The sequence below is a fragment of the Abramis brama genome (genome assembly GCF_963993115.1).
Source record: "Abramis brama genome assembly, chromosome: 12".
Taxonomy (NCBI): Eukaryota; Metazoa; Chordata; class Actinopteri; order Cypriniformes; family Leuciscidae; genus Abramis; species Abramis brama.
Window position 1 is genome coordinate 18,217,993 of NC_139974.1, and position 19,952 is coordinate 18,237,944.

Below are 19,952 nucleotides of genomic sequence, written 5' to 3' on the forward strand. Positions count from 1 at the left end.
AAATTCTCAACAGTTTGAATAATAAGGCAGCTTATGTTGTTTAAGGAGCAGATAAAACACCTATAATTTGTCATTTTGACTCAACTTTGTTTTATAAAAATTATTTAAAGGCTGAAAGGTGAGGTTTATCATTTTTATAAAAGTTTGTTTTGTCAAAACCTTATTTGAACAATGTAGTACATGTTAGTAGATATGTTATGTGGTAATTGACCCAGACAATTATTTTCTTTGTTAGTTTAAAATCTGGCCATTGTTTTTTAATGTTATCATTTTAATGTTAATTCAAACAAAAGTTTCATATAGTGCTGCTTTTTTTTTTTTTTAGGTTTTAGTACAAAAAACTTGGAGAAATTATATCAGTGTTTGTATAAGTAGGCTACTTTTTTTTTAAAGATTTCCAGCACATAAAAAAAAATACTATCATGATATTGATAACCGTGATAATTTTGGTTCACTTTATTTGTGATATGAAATTTTCATATTGTTTTATCTCTAATCAGGTCTTACCGCTTCCACATCAGTAAAGCTCAGCAAACCCTAATCAGTTTATCTACTAATTAGCATCACCTGCAAACCCACTTCATCATCCCTCACCAGGCCGTCCAGCACACGTCCAAATTGATACCCTTTGGCACGCCCAATTCATTCTAACTTCCCCAGATGCATACATTCTAATGCAGTCCATCCTCCAACACATAAGTATTGTAAAATACTTTGCACTATCCCATGAGCACCATACCCACAGCCTCGCACTGCACAATTCTTTTAGGTGCTTTAGACAAACCTTACTCCAGCTGCTGTTCTGTATTGTTGCTATCTGCTTTTTTGAGGGGAATACTTCGGGTTAATGTTTTCATTTTCTATAATGTTTTGATTAAAAGGTGGACTTGTGCTATTTTTTTAAACAAATGCCACTATGCCACTTGTTTTGATATTTTGATAAATAAAGCAAACATATTAATACATGTTTAATTGTGGCTTAAATTGTCCAAATACATACTGGGGTCACTTTATGTACAGTATGTAATTGTTAAATGTATGTAATTATGAATATTAATATTCTGTATTCTGTCTCTTGTTTTTTATTATAATGTCTATAAATTCTTATCACAGTCATCTTCATAACTCAACATACAACACATATGTGAGAGAGGGCAATCTCATCAAAGGCATGGAGGAAGGCATTCTGGGCATGTGTGTTGGGGAGAGGCGATCAATTATTATCCCACCATTTCTGGCTTATGATGACAAAGGATATGGTATAATTATTGCTTTCATCTATATGATATATATTGATTAATCTTCTTGACTCATTTATTATGCATACATTATTATACTTTTATTGTACAGCTGTAAAATTAATAATGCATAATAATAATAAAGTATATGAGTGACATTTTTGACAAGTGTAATATTTTTATGCAGTGGATATAAAAAGTCTACACACCCCTAAAACAGATGGTTTTTGTAATGTAAAAAATGTAATAACTTTTATAATTGGGCTTGGGGCTGTTTTCAGAACAAACTGTTTACCAAGCTCATTTGAAATAGTACACACCTATCTTCACCTTGAGTCACTAAGATAAACTTTAAATAAATCTCAGCTGTTCTTGTAAGATCTTCTTGGCTGCATGCTACAAGAGCCATGGGCCACAAAGAGCTTATAAAGCACGAACAGGATCTCATTGGTAAAAGTTATCGCTCAGGTGAGGGCTACAAAAATAAATAAATAAATAAAATAAAATTCTAAGGCACAGTCTTTAACAATTCATCAACATTTCTAACAAGTAGCCTACTGGTTGCTCCCTACATGGGACACCTATATCCGGTATTCTCCATATGTCTGGGCAATGGGATAGGGTAGCAAGACGCAAGCCTTTTCTAACTAAAATACATACTGTAAAATGTGTTATGCTTTGGATAGGGAATCATGAATAGCTCCAAGTACCAGTTGATGTTGGCACAGAACCTTCTGGTATCTACTAGAAAGCTGAAAATAAAGAGAACTTTTCAGCATGAAAATAACCCAAAACACATATATAAATCTACAAAAGAATGGCTTCAGCAATGGAAGATTAATTTTTGGAATGGCCCAGCCAGAGCCCAGACATGAATCCTATAGAAAATATGTGAGAGACCTGAAGAGGGATGTGCACAGGAGATGCCCTCACAATTTAACAGATCTGGAATGTTTTAGCAAAGAAGAGTGGGAAAATATTCTAAGTCAAGATATGCCAAGCTGATAGACTCCTAATGCTATAATAAAACCAAAGGATGAAAGTATCAAGTTCATGTCTTTTTTTGTTCTGTTCTGTTTAGTTTTGTTTTCATTGTCACCATTTGCCTGAGTTCTCGTTCATTATTAGTTGTCATGGTTCATGCTTGTTTGTTACACACCTGGAGCCCCGTCCATACTCCCTGAGCTGTGCCAGCTGTGCCAGATCTCTATAAAAATGTTGATGAATTTGAAGAGGTTTTTCCCTGAAGTCTACCGCCCCCGCTGGTCCCTCCCAGCTCCAAGTCTTCTGTGTCTCTGCTGGTTAAGTCCAGCTCCAATTCATTGCTGCATAAGTATTTAAGTCATCCCTGGTTAAGCCTAGCACTAAGTCTTCATTGCCCAGCTCCAAGTCTCCTTCATAACGGATGGTCACACCCAGCCTCCCACTCCCCCCTTCGCTACCAAACCCATCCAATTTTTCTGCCCCACCTCTGCTGTCCCCCTTCAGTTCCTCTGCTCCACTCTGCTGCACGGATCCGCCTCGGGTCTTCTAGTATGCCTTGGCAAGTGGTTCCCATTCTTAAACTCGGGATGTCGACGAGTCGGCTCCCTTGGCTCCACCTGGGACCATCATTCTCACATGTTCACCAGGCTTCATCGTTCCTCGCCTTGGTCAGTCGTAGCTCTGCCAATACAACAGACTTCTGGACCGTTGGCTGCGCCTTGTCCCTCCACCCCTTTCACTCTGTCGGACTTCGTCTTGGCCCTCGGCCTCAGCGGCTCCTCCTCAGTCCTCTGTCACCCTGGCTCCACCTCTGCCTCTCGTCACCACGTCTCTGCGTTGGCCTTCAGGAACTTCAGTGTTGCCAGTCTCTTTGGCTCTTCGGCTCTACCTGGGTCTCCAACTCTACCGGCTCCACCTCTGTCAGTCACGCTGGTTCCGATTAGTTTTCCCACCAAGGCTTCACCATGGAACTTCTACCTGTCATGGCTCTGAGTCATCCTCCTGCTCCTCCTGGCTCCTGGTTCTTCTGGTCCCTGGTTTTTGGTGGCATTGCATAGGTTGTAATTTTCACATTAAAGGTGCAAAAGTTATTGTATGATTTATCCTTGTTTAATTTTTAACATCCCCTCCTTAATGGGCGTGTAGACTTTTTATATCAACTGTGTTTAACAAGATCCTGGTTTTGTGTAAATATGATTTGTTTTGAAGCATAGTCTGAAGGAACTTCATCTTCAGGTGCAACGATCCCTCCATATGCAACTGTAATTTTTGATGTGTTACTGGTGGACGTGTTTAACGTGAAGGATGATGTGAACGTGGAGGTTCAAAAGATTCCACAGCCATGTAGGAGAAAGGCAGTGGTGGGAGATTTCATACGTTACCATTATAATGGAACATTTCAAGATGGCACTGTCTTCGATTCCAGGTAAGTCTTTCATCTGGAAAATAAATATTTTCACATAACAAGGAGTATTGCACATGTTTGTTTTTGTTTGTTTAACATTCAGTGTCAGTGCAGTGCAGTGCAAAGTGCTGTTAGAAAAATGCTGAGCATTTTGATTTCACAAGATTGTTGAAACTCTCCTGTCAACTTTGTACTTCACTTGATTTTTTATTTTTATTTATTTATTTTTTCATCCCTAGCTATTCTCGAAACAGCACTTACAACACGTTTATTGGCATGGGTTATGTGATTGCTGGCATGGACAAAGCCCTTCAGGGGGTATGTGTGGGTGAGTGGAGACGAGTCACTGTGCCGCCTCATCTGGCCTATGGAGAAAATGGATCAGGTGACTTTTAGAAACGAATTAGAAGAGAGGAATAAAGCACTTTATGTAATGTAATTATGCACTATTAATTTACATAATGTAACATAAGCATGCTAAAATGTTTAGTATTGTTTAATAATTTTAAACAATATTATTTATTTGGAAATGTTACAGGATGCATTGTTGTGTTCAAACAAGTATGTTGGTTTAAGATTTCAGTTTAGTTTCAATAAGTCTTCATGGTTTAAAATTCAAAATGTACTCAATTTCTAATTGTAGTTTGTATAGAGTCTACGGAGTAGACTCAGGTAGACTGAGACTGATGATAGAATACTGCATATTCAATGTGACCAAATTTTTCTCATCTGCTCTATTCTTTGCGAAAATTTTCTCAGGTGAGCTGATCCCAGGATCTGCCGTACTAATTTTTCACCTGCACGTCATTGACTTTCACAACCCTAAAGACCAAGTGGACATCAAAGTGACCTACAAACCAGCTGACTGCAACCTGACAAGTGCTGAAAATGACCTGATTTTATACCAGTACAACTGCTCTCTGCTGGATGGCACACGTCTCTATTCTTCGTAAGTGCTCTCCATTTGCAACTTGTGTTTATTTATTAATTTAACAAGGTGACTATATGGCCAAGCATGGCCTGTGGCTTGCATAACAGCTAACATGGCATAACAGCTAACATAACAGCTAACAAATCAATATTTGGTGTGACCACTAGGGTTGTCAACCGTTCCGTATAATTCGGAATTGTCTCGTATTGAAGGCATCAAAGAAGCGTCCCGTATGAAAGCCATACAGAAAATAAAAGTAAAATAATGATGCTGTTCTAAAGTCATTTTAACCCCCCTGTAATCTGACTCCAAATCTCAGGTAGAAATTGTCACTTTGACCCATTTTACAAAACTTACAAAATTTCTCAGTAAATATACATCCATCCATCATTTGTTTTTCAAAATCAAAAATTTGAGCCGGGAACTCTTTCTTAAATTTGGTTGATTATGACATGAAATGACCTTTTATACATCTTTTGTACACATATTTAACTGCAGATGCTGAAATGACATGCACTGTGTGGTACAGTACAAATATTTTGAGTGTCCCTTATTCTGTCCCTTATTTTCATATAAAGAACCATGATTGTCCCGTATTTTCCTTTTCAGAATTTGGAAACCCTAGTGACCACCATTTGTGTTTAAAACAGCTTTTGTCCTAGGTACACTTGCACATAGATTTTCAGGTAACTTTGCAGGCAGATTTCTTCAAGCGTCTTGTCTCGTTTTTTTTCAGTTTCTTCAAACCCATGCTGATGCAAACAAAACCAGCTTGTTGCTAACCAGTTGCAATAACGCCTTTGGTGATTAATCAAAGCACCCCACACAGTGTATTGTGATATTATCGAAGCGTCCATCCTCTGAAAACACGAAAAGTAAACATGGTAGAAATTTCAGATTTTCAAGCTTTTAATTCAATATTTCATCGATATATGCATGTTTTGTAATGGATATGCCGGACCAAATACTTTGAACAAGTTTGAAGAAGTTCTCATTTCAAAGTTTAAAGTATTTGAAGTTTAAAGTAGTTTGAAGTTTAAATTAGTTTGAAGTTCGGCCCAGCACAAGACATACTGCTAGCAACTCAAGGCAGTTGATGTGCCAATGCAGTTGGGGACCTGTCCAAATACCCGAAACTGCATGTCCGTTGTACATTGAAGGAAGCAGTTGAAGCAGTTCAACACCAACCAAGCACATTCCTCTGTGAGGCATGCTCTCTGGTTGACCGAGTCCAGCTCCATTCCAAGAAAAGAGATCCTTTGCACGGGTAAGAGTTTGATTTTTTCCCAGTATACCCGAAGCCCCAACTGGCTGAGGTGTCTGACCACCATGTCCCATGTGTTCCCATAACTGATCTCGTGACTGGGCCAGTATGAGCCAGCCATTGAGATAGTTTAGGATGCAAACGCCACGTTCTCTCGGGGGAACAAGGCCGCCTCTGCGACCTTTGTAAAGACGCGAGGTGACTGGGACAGCCCGAAGGGGAAGACTTTGTACTGATATGCCCGCCCTTCGAATGCAAAGCGTAGGAACGGTCTGTGACTGTCAGCCAGCTCCAGGTAACGACTGCATCCAGAAACACACAGGTGGAATGACATCTTTAAAAAGACACAACATCACACCCGTGCTTGCTCTTTCAGGGAAATGTAGCTCTCTGTATAGTGCTGAAGCTCACAGGGTAAATGGCCTCTCTCTGGGATCTCTCAGGCGTTTTCCCAATTCGTCAGTACATTCCTATGTGACGCCGAACATGACAAACTGAAAGGAAACAGAATTACATTTGTTGTTTTTTCTTTGACTGCACACTCCGCGACCCATTCAAAACTGTCAAGCTAACTTTTGGGTCGCGACCCACCAGTTGAGAAGCCCTGTAATAAATAATGGCAAGTTACATCATTTCAATAAATTTGCTACATTCCAGTAGTCTCCGTTGCGCTGTACCACAACTGACAAAAACCTTCTGAAGGTGCTCAGTGTATCTGTTGTCTCTGTATTCTGTCAGGCTATCACACCAGAAAGTCGCAATGGCCTGAAGAAGCTTGTCTTCTGCTAAATTATTGTTTTGTGATTTACTCGTGAAATTGAGATGATTGACAAGGATAGTGTATTAACACTTTTTTGTAAACTTGTTTGTAAGCAAATTGTATATTTGTTAACTTTGTTTGAGTTGACTTTTGATCTTGCTTGTGATTGGCTGTGAGAGCATGAGATAAAAAGGCGGTGCGCTATTAGGTGAGCATGCAGAATGAGAGTTTCCTCCATTTTGACTATGTGATTTGTACAAGAGTTCTTTATTGGCAATTCTTTAATTAATAAGCAAATAAAAAAACATCAATCAAAAAGAGAATCGTCATTGTATTAGTTTTTTCGGTAACACTTTATAATAACTGCACACTATTAATCATTAATTAAGCATTAGTAAACAGTTAATTCATAATTTATAAAGCATTAATATACATTAATAAGCAGTTTATAAATACAACTATAACTGCTTTATTCTTGATTTAAAAGCATATCTATAATGTGTTTAATAATTGTATTGTCATACATTATTAATGATCAATTTATCATTTCTATAGCATTATTAAGTATAAATAAAGTATAGCATTATTTACAAACCAGTTATTTAGGAGTTGCCAGTGATTCATAAGATCACTTAGAAATTGTAAGTAAATGTAGTAAATTCAGGTAGTTATAAAGCATTTATAACTTAAAGGTACAATATGCAACATTTTCTGCCGCTAAAGGGCGCTACATTCCAAACAACATCAACGGCGTAGCTTGATGACGATGTGGAGCGTGGAATGATGGGAACTGTTGTTTTCAACTCCACCGTGGATGTAGCCTAATTCAGTCAGACGGGAATCGAAAAATCATGTTCATGGATGAGGTTAAGTTCTATTTTTATAAATGTTGCGTTTAATGACATGCTTTTTGTGGCGAGGGGGGCGTGGTTCAGTCTGTAACGGGAGAGAGAGAAACGAGAAGAGCGGGACGTAAGTAGGTCAAGTGCAAATGACGAACACCTGTGTCTTATTGCAGTATTATTGGAGAGAGAGAGAGAGAGAGAGAGAGAGAGAGAGAGATGGACTGAGGACTCGTACGAGAGACTGGAGAGAAAATTGGACGCAGAGAAAGAAAACCGGTGGATCCGAGCTCTCATTTTTGAACTGTTTTGTGCCGTCGCGGTTGCCACGGTGAATGCGCATTGTGCGCGACTTTTGTTTGTTTTGTTTTATTTTAATAAAGTACGAGTTCCAGTCACGCCGACCCCTGTCTTCTTCCTTCCTGACTCTTGAACCTTATCACACTTTTATTTCATTAAAATGAATTAACAGCAAGAAAAGTAAGGTTTAATACTAAATTGGTTATCATAGATGTTACTGTATTTGTCGAATTCATTGTTGTGATAACGCTGCGCAGTTTTACGTGTTCTAAACAATTGTTGTAAAAGTACATTCAAACATACCCACATCATTTACCAAAATACTGATTAATCTTTATGTATAACACATGCTATATTTATTTACATGGCCATAAACACCAGACGTGATAAACAATGTCAATAAACTAAACACAAACCTAAAGCAATAATACCGAAAATTAAGCATGCTTTGTCGACAGAACCAGCTGCAATCGGTAAAGAATAATTGTGTTCCATAACGACTGCATGAAACAAGCTAACGTTTGTTGCTTGATAGACGCTACAACTACAACTTCCGCATTTGTCCAGGAATCCACGCAGTACGAGCGGAAACCGAGAGTAACGCGGATATGACGCAATTGACTGGCGACTCCCAGCTCACCCCTGCTCTAACGCCCCGTTTCCTTGGTTAAAATCACAATTTTCTCACGATTTAAAAATAGTTGGAAACATTTGGGATATTGTAAGTAATCAACTTAACAAAATATATAACACTGGCCTTGAGATTTTGGGATATTTTAATGCAAAAATCTTACATATTGTACCTTTAAGCATAAGTTAACTATTTTTATGAGCTCATCTAAAGTGAGGACTATTTATGCCTTGTAAAGCATTTATAAAGGAGATTTAAATACTCAGTTATCTTCTAAACAGAAAAAAGAAACAAACACAACACAGTGATACAGAACATAGAAATATTAACAGCCTTTAAATCGCCTTTGTAAATGCTTTACAAGGCATAACTAGTCCTCACTTTAGATGAGCTCACAAAAATAGTTAACTAACAACTACTAAATGTTTTATAACTACTTGAATAAACCCTGAATTACAGTAGAAATACATGTTAATAAACCATTTATTAACACACTAAGTAACTATTACTATATGTCTGAATAATATGTATGAATGTACATTTAAATAGTTTATTAATCATTTACTTACAATTTCTAAGTGATCTTATGAACCATTGACAACTCCTAAATAACTTGTGTGTAAATAATGCAATACTTCATTTAGAAATGATAAATTGATCATTAATAAAGTATGAAAATACAATTATTAAACACATTATAGATATGCTTTTAAATCAAGTATAAAGCATTTATAGCTGTATTTATAAACTGCTTATTAATGTCTAGTAATGCTTTATAAATGATGAATTAACTGTTTTCTAATGCTTAACTAATGATTAATAGTGTGCAGTTATTATAAAGTGTTACCGTTTTTTCCAGTAAATACATTTTCCAGACAATAACCATAGCAACAAAAGAAAAACATCCTATTTCAAAACAGATCCGTACATTAAACAAATCGTCTCGGGTTACGACTGACAAAGTGTCGATTCGACACGTTGGGGAACGCCTTCAGCATGATGCGTCAGTCGTAACCCGAGATGTTCCCTTTCGAGGGAACTCGCGCTGCGTCGAGAATCGTCACTTTGGGGAACGAAATGCCCACAGCGCCACACTGAGTAGTACGCGCCCTGGTGTGAAGCAATCTGGCACACTCAAGACGAGAGAACTTGTGAACCCGATGTAGAGGGCAGATCCAGACTGTAATGTCTTATGGAGGTGTGTGGGGAGGCCCAGCCAGCGGGATCACAGACCTCTTGAAGGGAAACCCCTGCTAGCAGGGTTTTAGAGGATGCCACTCCTCTAGTTGAGTGGACTCTTATCAGGAGAGGCGAAGGCAAATTGCACGCCTCGTACGCTGAAGAAATGGCCTCTACTATCCATCTGCTAATAGCTTGTTTAGAGGCAGGGGACTTGGTCCGACTTCCTCCAGCCCGAGAACCTATGTACATAGGCCTCCAGAACTCGGACCGGGCATAATAGATGTAGCTTAGCTTGATCAGCCGACACATGCGGTGGAGGATGGAATGCCTGAAGAATTATATACTGTGCCACATTTGTAGGCACCTTAGGCACATAGCCGGGTCTAGGGTGGAGAATGGCTCTCACTCTGCCAGGAGCGAACTCGAGGCAAGAGGGAGCAATGGATAGCAAATTGTATATTTGCCGACTCTTTTCAGGGAAGTAATAGCGAGCAGGAAAGCTACCTTTAAAGATAAAAATTTCTCAGACACCTCATCCAAGGGTTCGAAGAGTGCCAGGGATAACCCCTCAAGAACCACTGCCAGGTCCCACGTGGGGACCCTGGACTGGATGACAGGCGTCATCCTCTTAGCTCCACGAAGGAAACGTACAATAAGTGGGTGTATCCCCAAGGTGCCCACCCTTAAAGGCGTGTGGAAGGCAGCTACGGCCGCCACATAGACCTTAAGCGTGGACGGGGAGAGCCTGTCAGAGAAGTGACTCTGGAGGAACTCCAGTACTGAAGCCACTGGGCAGTTAACTGGGTCCAACTGATGTTCTCTGCATCATACGTTGAATACATTCCATTTTAACGCATACAGTTTCTTCGTGGAGGGGGCTCTAGAGTTTAAGATGGTCTCAACAACCTCAGTTGAGAGACCAGCATTTATGACTTGGTCCCCCTCAGGGGCCAGACCCACAGAAAGAGAAAGAAGGTCCCTCCTGGTCGGGATTTGTCATAGGAGGGCCTGATAGAAGAGCCATGATGTCCGAAAACCATACTCGGGCCAGCCAGTACAGGGCTACTAGGAGCAAGCTGATCCCGTACTGCCGGACCATCTCTAGAACCCCTGGGAGCAGAGCGATCAGGGGAAATGCGTACAGACGTAGCCTCGGCCACGCCTGCACCATGGCATCTGGTCCCAAAGGAGCTGGATGGGTGAGGGAAAAGCGGAGCGGACAGTGGGTGTTCACATGAGAGGGGAACAGATCCACTTCCATCTGACCGAACTTCCTCCATATCAACTCCACCAACTTGGGGTGGAGTTTCCATTCCCCGGGCCTCAGCCCCTCCCTCTACAGGATGTCTGCCCCCAAATTTTTGTCATCAGGAATAAACATTGCTCTGATTGAGAGTAGTTTGTCCTGGGAGCACAGAAGGACCTGGTGTGCCAGTCTGCATAGAGGGCGCGATCTCAGGCCCCCCTGTCGATTTATATATGAGACCACCGATGTATTGTCTGTTCGTACTAGAACATGATGGCCTCTGAGGTCTGGAAGGAGATGTCTGGGAGCCAGAAATACTACCAACATCTCCTGGCAATTGATGTGCCACGAGAGATGGTGGTCCTTCCATGGACCTCTGGTGTAGCGGCCCTCCATGACCTCTGCCCAGCCTGTGAGGGACGTATCTGTGGTAAAAAAAATTCTTTGACACAGTGCTCCCAACACAGGGCCTAGGGACAGGAACCATGGTTTCTTCCACATGACCAGAGAACGAGAATGTAGTTGGCATCTGCGCGTTACTCTGATCGTGCGAAATGGGTTCCCCCTCGGGGAAAACCCTCTGGTCCTGAGCCACCACTGCAGTGCAGCAGGCCAAAAGGTATTATGTTGGACGCTGCTGCCAGAAGACCCAAAACTCTTTGAGAATGTTTGACAGTGATGGCCTGGCCTAGCTTGATATTCATGACTGTGGTCAAGAAGGTGTTTATATGAGCAGGAGACAACTGTGCCCGCATCGTAACTGAATCCCACACTACCCCCAGGAATGTTATTCTCTGAAGAGGAATTGGTGAACTTTTCCTTGACGTTGAGTCTCAACCCCAAGCACCTCAGATGGCTCAGAACAACATCTCGATGTTGAACCGCCATCTCCTCTGACTGTGCCAGAATGAGCCAGTCGTCGGGAATATGAATGCCCTGAAATCTCAGTGGAGCTAGAGCAGCATCCATGCATTTCGTGAAGGTGCGAGGTGACAATGCTAGGCCGAATAGAAGAATTTGGTATTGATACACTTTTCCCCCAAAAGCGAACCTCAGAAACTTCCTGTGATGGGAAAGGCTGGATATGAGGAATTACGCGTCTTATAGATCTATCGTGACAAACCAGTCCTCGGACCTGATCTGACTGTAGAACCCGGATTCTCAACAACTTCAGAACCCGGATTCCCTGTAGAACCCAGATTCCCTTTCTTAAGGCGAGACACGGCAGGCAAAAACATCTTTTTTTTTTTACTGGTCAATTTTGAGATTTTGGGATATTTGTCTTCAATAAAATGTCTTCTTTCAGACTTGTGTTGAAAAAAAGTCCGAAATACACATTTAGGTCTTTATTTTATTACACTTTGTCTGTTTGCGTCTGTAGATTTCTCATAAATTCAACAAAAGTTTGTGTTCTAAATCAACATGCTGCTCCGCGATCTCTGCCGTCAGTCTGTCATCACATGCACCGTTAGGAAGCTCTCTCTCGTGTACAATCCTGTCGGATCCAAATATGGTCATTTCCTTTTTATCAGCAACCAATCGTGAAAGTAAAAGGGCTGAATACGCAATCTCATTGGCTGATGATAAATCTTTAAAGCCCGTTTTCTCAAAATGACTTTTCTCTCATACTCCAAGTCTGAAATCTCCACTTCAGTAGCACCTATACACACCAAACTTTCCAGTCTTGTACCTAGTTATATTATGAAGACATTTACAGAGGGATTTGTAAATATACTATTCCTAACCTGATTTATATAACATTTTATTCCAAAAAACATGGCGAAAATCATTTTTTTAAGGCTATTGACAGTATTTTCTGATTTACAGGATAACAAAAGTAGATATCCATAAATCCCTCTGTAATTTTTTTCCCATCTAATATGTGAACACAATTAAAAAATAATTTTTAACCTGGCTTTATCCAATACTCAGATTTCGTTTTTTAAAATATATGCAAATTAGTGCATATTTGATTAGATATTGCCTAATTTGCATATTTAAACATTAAATTACAGAAAACTTGTAATACATTTTTTTCTCATCTTAATGTAGGTAATCAACTGGGAAAGTTTCATGGTGATATCTGCTAGTTAATTTTTTTACCCTATTCACCTTTAGTGTCTCGCCTTAAAGAGGAACCTGCTCTAAGGCTTCCTTTGCTAAGAGGGACTGAACTTCTTGTTCTATGACCCGACCCTGCTCGGGGCTGACAAGAGTGTGAACCACCCCGCTGAATTTCGGTGGACGATACTACTTCTGTACCCTTTTTCCACTGTGCACAGGACCCACTGAGATATATTTTGAAGACTCTTCCAGGTGTCTAAATATACTACTAGGGGGATCAGTCTCTCGGGACTGGCCTCGGCTGTTGCACTTTGAGCGATTTTGGTGACCTGAAGCAGTTGACTGGCAGGAATTAACCGATTTATATTTTCTACAGACCTCCTGAGAGGAAACGAACTCGACAGGGCCGCAACGTTTTCGGGCGGACACTGCAATTTGCGTTCGCTGGAAACTGATGCATCCCAAAACGCTGGTGGCAGCGGGAAGCAAACATCTATTTCCTGAGGGCTCCGCAAGGGAGCGAGATGTTGATGCTCACTCGCGGGGGGACCGCCTTCAGAGGCTTGCGCGTCACGGCAGGACCCCTTCGCCGAAACCTTCCTCACCTGAATGACAGTCCTCAGACCTGCCTTCAGTTTGGAGGACTTCATCTGAAAGTGCTGTCTCAGGCCCCAGGCCTTATGTGGGGGTGCACGAGAGGCAACACTCTCCTGCTGCTGCAGGTGCGAGGAGCTGGCGGCTGCCTCGTGAGACTGCCCCCTGGCAGCAGACCCACGAGACCTGGAACGACAGTGGGGGATTAGCTGTTTAAATGCAGCTGACTGTCGCTTCGCTTCCTGAAACCTCTCGACAACAGTATTGGCTGTGTCGCTGAAAAGGCCAGAAGGCAAGAGCGGGGCATCGAGGAGGAAGGCCCTGTCTTTCTCCCCGATGCCCGACATGATCAACCACAGGTGTCTCTCCGTGGCTACTAATGCTGCCATAGAGCGGCCAATGGCATGGGCCATCTCTTTAGTAGCACGGAGAGACAAGTCAACCACTCGACGAAGTTTGGTAATACCGTTGAGGGCAACCTCCCAGCTGTCATCCACCTCTTTGAGGAGGTCGTCCTGGTATGCCTGCAATAACCCCATCGTGTGCAGGCATGCACCAGCCCGACCCACCGCCATATATGCCTTCCCCACCAAGGCCGATGTAGTACGGCAGGGCTTGGAGTGGAGCGACGGAGCTCTCAGGGATGATGCAGCGTCGGGTGAAAAATATGATACAAGAGTTTCTTCCACCCGTGGCATCACCCCATAGCCGTTCTCCTTCAAGCCCACAATAGATGAATAAAAATTAACATGGGGGCTAAATAATCGAGATGAGAATGGTTTACTCCACGATCTCGACACCTCGGTGTGGAGATCAGAGAAGAAAGGAAGGCTCTGCCACGAAGGCTGTGACCGAGTTTACAGGAAGCGTTCATCGAGTTTACTTTTTTTTTTTTTGATGGCCATACAATATTTAATTTAGCCACTGCCCTGGTCACAACCTCCTCGAAGGCAGGAGAATGGGATGGCAAATCTTCACATTCTCCTGCCTCAATGCTCAAAATATCGAACTCCTCGGAGCCAGATAATTCGGACATCAGGTCCTTGTCATGGGCGGAAGAGGCTGCAGATCGGGCTTCCGAGCCGTGCGCGGGACCAATGGAGCTGGTTGCTGAATGCTGAGAAAGGCCCGAAGCCGTCTCAGCATCATCATTTTTTCGGAGGATTACATAATGTTAAACAACACTACACTTTAAAACCATAAAAATGATTAACATTTATTTAATCGTTTAACCATTCTGTAATATTTAGTGTGGTTGCTGTGAGACACAAAAGGCTTTTTCTCCTGACGACTGACAATAGAACCATAAAATACACCAAAACACAACATAAATTCACAAAAGACACACATTTTATTCACTCACAGAAATCCAGATCTTTAGATTCCATATGTTTGCGAGGAACAGATCCAAATTCAGCCCTTTATCCATCGATCTTCATCTCCATTCTCAGGAGTGACCGTAAACGTCAAATAAGCTGGTTATGAATTCAAATAAAAAAATTGTGCCCTCAAGATGTATATTAATGCACCAGTTCAGCTAAGAGTCTGGAGGCTACTTGTGTTTGTTGAGTTGCTCGAAAATGGGATTTCCTTTGTTGGCATTCGGGTTCATTGACTGACTGGCAGTCTTGTCGTGCCTGGATTGATGTCTTGGGCGGCCAGTCACATGGTGTGTTGGTGGTTGGATGGAAAGTCTTTGAAGTTGGAAGCGGGCTTTGCAGTCGAATCGTTGACCGAAACTTTACAGCAAAACTTAACTTAGAACTGAGACTGTCAACGGAAAAGAAAAGAAACTAAGTAAGAGGAAAAAAAAGTGAGACGAGAGTAGTTAGATGGCTTGAATGAAGCTGTTTAACCCATGATCTTCTGATCTTGATTTGGGTTCTTTCGTCTTCTCGTCTACATGGTTTTCATCGTCATGGCTACTCCGTCATGGCTACTCAGCAGTCACATATATGTTGTAGACATGATATAGAATTATGTAGTTGAACAATGTTTTATTATAAGTCCGTCAAGAATTGTTTTGGGATGATTTTGTGTATTTTGATATGTAAAGTCTCAGTCTCTGTGGTTTTAAGAGATTTCAACCCTGGGGTCGTTCAGAAGTCCTTAAGAAGAAGGTGGTATGTTTTAGATCTTTGTCTTGGGCTCAATCAACTTCTGCCATTATCTTGTTCTTAAATCCTACAAAAGAATAAAGTGCATACGATGCATATATTGCTGCTCTCCCTGCTCTTATCCATGCTAGGCTGCATGGATGCGCAGGGAGTTCTTGCCCAGAACAGAACCATACCGCCAATCCAAACTGCTACTGTCAATCGTATTTCACGATAGTGGTCCTGACAGAACCAAACTTAAACATATACAGTTCATGAACCCTTTGCACTAAAAGCACAAGTATGGTCTCATTTGACACTTGGCAGTTTATTGTCAAAACAGAATTAATTATTGTCATAATGAAAAAAATAGTTATAAACAGCTTCAAATCTTTTCAAAGTTATTATTATAGTATATTATTTAATATTATGAAATATTCTTTATGAAACTAAAATTTAAGGTGGCATTGTTTTTATCTAGAAATGCACTGAAGCATGTCACATGTCTGACCATGTTATATTTCAAATCTGAAGATGATAAGTCTAATACTCATTTTCTAAGCATCCATTATTGTCTCTATTGTTTTGTGGTGCAAACTAACCCCATTCAGTTTCAGTCTTCCCTGCACACATTCACACCTCTCCAGCCTGGTATGGCTCTAATTATTCTTTTCTTTTGTCTTCATTATAATTACTGACAACTTTCTATTCACACTGATTTAATCCCTCATTTATTTGATCAAACTTCTCACTTCACCTTCTTTGAAACTGTATCAAAATGCCCTTCTTGAAAAATTAAACATTTCAGTGAGCTTTACTATTCAAAATTGTTCATAAAAATAACGTATTTGCTCATCTAGGTGGCAAGTGCATCTTAGGGCTAGTTAACATGTTAGCTTAGCAAACCATTAATAGACAACAATTTATGAGATTAAAATGTTTTAATGTTTTTGCTCTAAACTTTATAACGCAGGTCAAGTGTTTTAAATAACCTTCAGTGATCTGATGTGGCTTCAGATAAATATTTAAAAAAATTGGACAAAATAGATTATTTTATAGTATTCTGCACAGTGATAAAGGCTATCAATTAGCATTGCATTATAAATATAAATTATTATTATGAAAAAAAACGACATGGCTTGAAGAACACAGATAAATCATATATCGCTGCAATCTTGTGTATATTGTCTCCAAAACGTCTTTATCTGCATGTTACAGCAATCTCTGGAAGCCTTGTTTATGTAAAGGAGTTCCTGGAATGTCACATGATATGACTGTTCAACATGAGTCTCGAGCGCCTTCCAGTTTTCAGTTTGAATGAATCACAGTACATGAGAGAGTTCAGTGGTACTGCACAGTCAAAGCACCACATTTTATGTTAAAAATGTATAAATATTAGTGTCATTTATTTATTCTGCGTCGAACTTACGCCGTAGCTATGTCGTAGGCTGTGTGTAGCGCGCGTACCCTTCGGCGTACCCTGACGTGCACCTCTCCAAAAATGTAACAACGCGTCAACTCTACGCGGACGCAAGCGCTGTGATTGGTCTGCTAGGACCGCTCCCTCGGGTTTCACATGCTCCCTCTGCGCGCGTGAACGCGGACAACAACGCAGAAGTATAAATGAAAACCAACGCGTTGCCTACAGCGTAGAGGCTCCGGCGTAGGTCCGACGCAGAAGTATAAATCAGCCTTCACTCTTGCACCCTCAGCTAATGGTGAAGCAATGTTGAGATTTCAACCAAAAATCAACAGTAATAGTTTTGATTCAACATTAAAAAGTGATATTTTATCAACATCACTTTTGCACCCTCAGTTAATGTTGAAATACTGTTTAGATTTAAACCACAAATCAACAGTAATAGTATTGATTCAACATTACAAAGTGATATGTTATCAATATCACTTTTGCACCCTCAGTTAATGTTGAAACAATGGTAAAAAAAAATTTTTAAAAATCAATGGTAATGCTATTGAATCACCATTACACTATGATTGATTCTACATCATTGATGCTGAATCAATATCAAAATTAACAAAATTAATCAATGGTAATATTGTTGAATCAATGTTATACTGTGATGTATTCTACATCACTGCTGTTGAATCAACACTGAAATTAACAAAAATAATCTTTGATAATATGGTTTGATCAATGTTACAATGTGATGTTGATTCTATATCATTAATATTTCAACTACACTTCAATGGTGCGTCAACAAATTACTGACCATTTCAAAGTTTGGGGAAAACCTTTTAAAATATAAATGACACCTTTCCAGCAGTAGAGTCAATTTATTTTATTTAATCAATCAATGACAAAAATATATTAAAAGATCATTCTTTATAAAAAGAATGGGGGAGAAATAGGACAAAAGCATTTCAACCTTTAAAAATAAAAAATTGGCTTCAGAAGTCTGATGTCATAACTACAGGTGGTCCAATGGTTCAGGTTTTTAAAAATCGGTCTTACATCAGACTACTGCCTCTTTTCCTTTGGGTTCTCTGAAATCTGAAAAAGAAAACATTATGTTAATTAAGAACAAGTCAATTCAGCTGTCATACATACAGTCACATTCAAGAATGCTAATATACACAATATGATTCACTTAAAAAAAAAAAGTTGCTGAACACAAATTATTCTAACTACGATTATAGTATCGTTAAATTCTATTTATTTAATTTACTTTTCTAAAATCTATTAATGCTTCAATATCAAAAGAAAAGACTATGGCAGGGGTGTCCGATTTTATCTCCAGTCCTAATTAAACACACCTGAAGCAGCTAATCAAGGTCATTAGGATAAATGAAAACTTCCAGGCAGGTGTGCTGGAGCTAAGCTCTTCATGAAGAGGAACAAACACCTTTGAGCTATAGCCATTAACTATATCTCAGTTAATTTTCTGTGAAACTACATAGCATTCAAGTAACAAGTTTATCTTGTAGAATAAAAGAGCTTAGGTTTTTTCAATAAGAATTTCTTTAAAGGGATAATTGACCATGAAATGAAAATTCTGTCATCATTTACTCACCCTCAAGTTGTTCCAAACCTGTATGAGTTACTTTCTTCTGTTGAACACAAAAGAAGATATTTTAAAGAATGTTGGGAACCAGAAAGTTGATTTCCATAGTAGGAAAAAAATAACATGGAAATCAATGGCTACCATCAACTGTCTGGTTACCAACATTCTTCACTCTATCTTCTTTTTTCTTTTTTTTTTGCAGCAGAAGAAAGAAATGTATACAGGTTAGGGACAATTTGAGGGTGAATAAATGATGACATAATTTTCATTTTGGGCTGAACTATCCCTTTAAAGCTGCAGATTCACCTTAGACATTAATCTCTTTAAATCTCACAAAATAGCCATGTCAGTCACTTTCTCAATAAACACAAGATGTTTTTTTGTGATTGTGTTTCAGTGGAAACAAGCTAAACTGAATGAAAATCAGTTACATTTCTCAAATTTAATATAGATTCAGGAATATGAATGATTACCTGATTAAGCAGTGATAAGGCACAGGATATCATCAAGTCCTAGGTCAGGTGATTATGCTGTTGACAACAATAATCAGTGGCTATGTTTACATGCAACCATGTCCGTTTGACCGATTGACTGAAAAGCCTTCATATAAACACCTTAATCGATCCGATTGAGCTTGTTCCAAATGTTCCAAAAATTTCGATCAGATTGAAAGGGGTGATTTATTCCTTTTCTAATCCGATCGAGAGGACATGTAAACACTTGATCGGATTGAAAACCGAAACTTAAAGGACTGCGCATGTGCAATGACGTTGAAGTAGCTTAATGATGTATGACGCGCTTGAACGAGCTGTTCTTCCTGTTGAGTAAAGTGTCAGATAAATGAGTGTCCCTTCATCCTAAAATTCTTCTTTTACTCAGCGTCTGTGAAGTGGAGCAGGAGAACGTCCCACCAGTCCTTGTTTTGGATTCTCATCCACAGACGACTGGTTTTGGGCGTGGGGAGGGGCATTACGGCGTGATAAATATACGCAGCACGGCACAACAGTTCAAATGCTCATTGTCTCCAATTATGAGCAGAAATGGATAAATATTAAGTTTGCTGTTTAAAACAAATAAAGAACCAATGTAAGAGAATAGTTAGTATGCGCAAACAGCGAGAAATTCTGTATATTCGTGCAGTGTGCGCATGTCAAAAAATCTATTCCGATTTGAAGCTTGTGACATATAAGCTCGCACATCAACCCGATCACATGTTTAGCGTTCATGTATGGACTACATTCAGATTCATCAATCGGAATGAATTCAGTCCGATTGAAACAAAAGTCGTGTATGTAAACATAGCCATTGTCACCGTTATTAGGAGGGTGCTTCTCTTTTTTTATTGTCCATCTTCATCTGCCTTCACTCCAACTAAAAGGAGCAATGTGCTCT

The 19,952-nt window shown here is 40.0% G+C and overlaps 1 protein-coding gene across 2 annotated transcripts in view; it reads left to right on the forward strand.

Annotated features, from left to right (window-relative positions):
• The window catches only part of fkbp10a (FKBP prolyl isomerase 10a), a 315,758-nt gene that overhangs the window by 218,898 nt on the left and 76,908 nt on the right, over positions 1-19,952 (forward strand). For both annotated transcript variants that reach the window (XM_084131485.1, XM_084131484.1), the window contains exons 4-7: positions 1,114-1,259; positions 3,459-3,648; positions 3,867-4,012; positions 4,387-4,576. In XM_084131485.1, the coding sequence (XP_083987611.1) occupies positions 1,114-1,259; positions 3,459-3,648; positions 3,867-4,012; positions 4,387-4,576 (672 nt within the window). The remainder of the gene's footprint in view (positions 1-1,113; positions 1,260-3,458; positions 3,649-3,866; positions 4,013-4,386; positions 4,577-19,952) is intronic.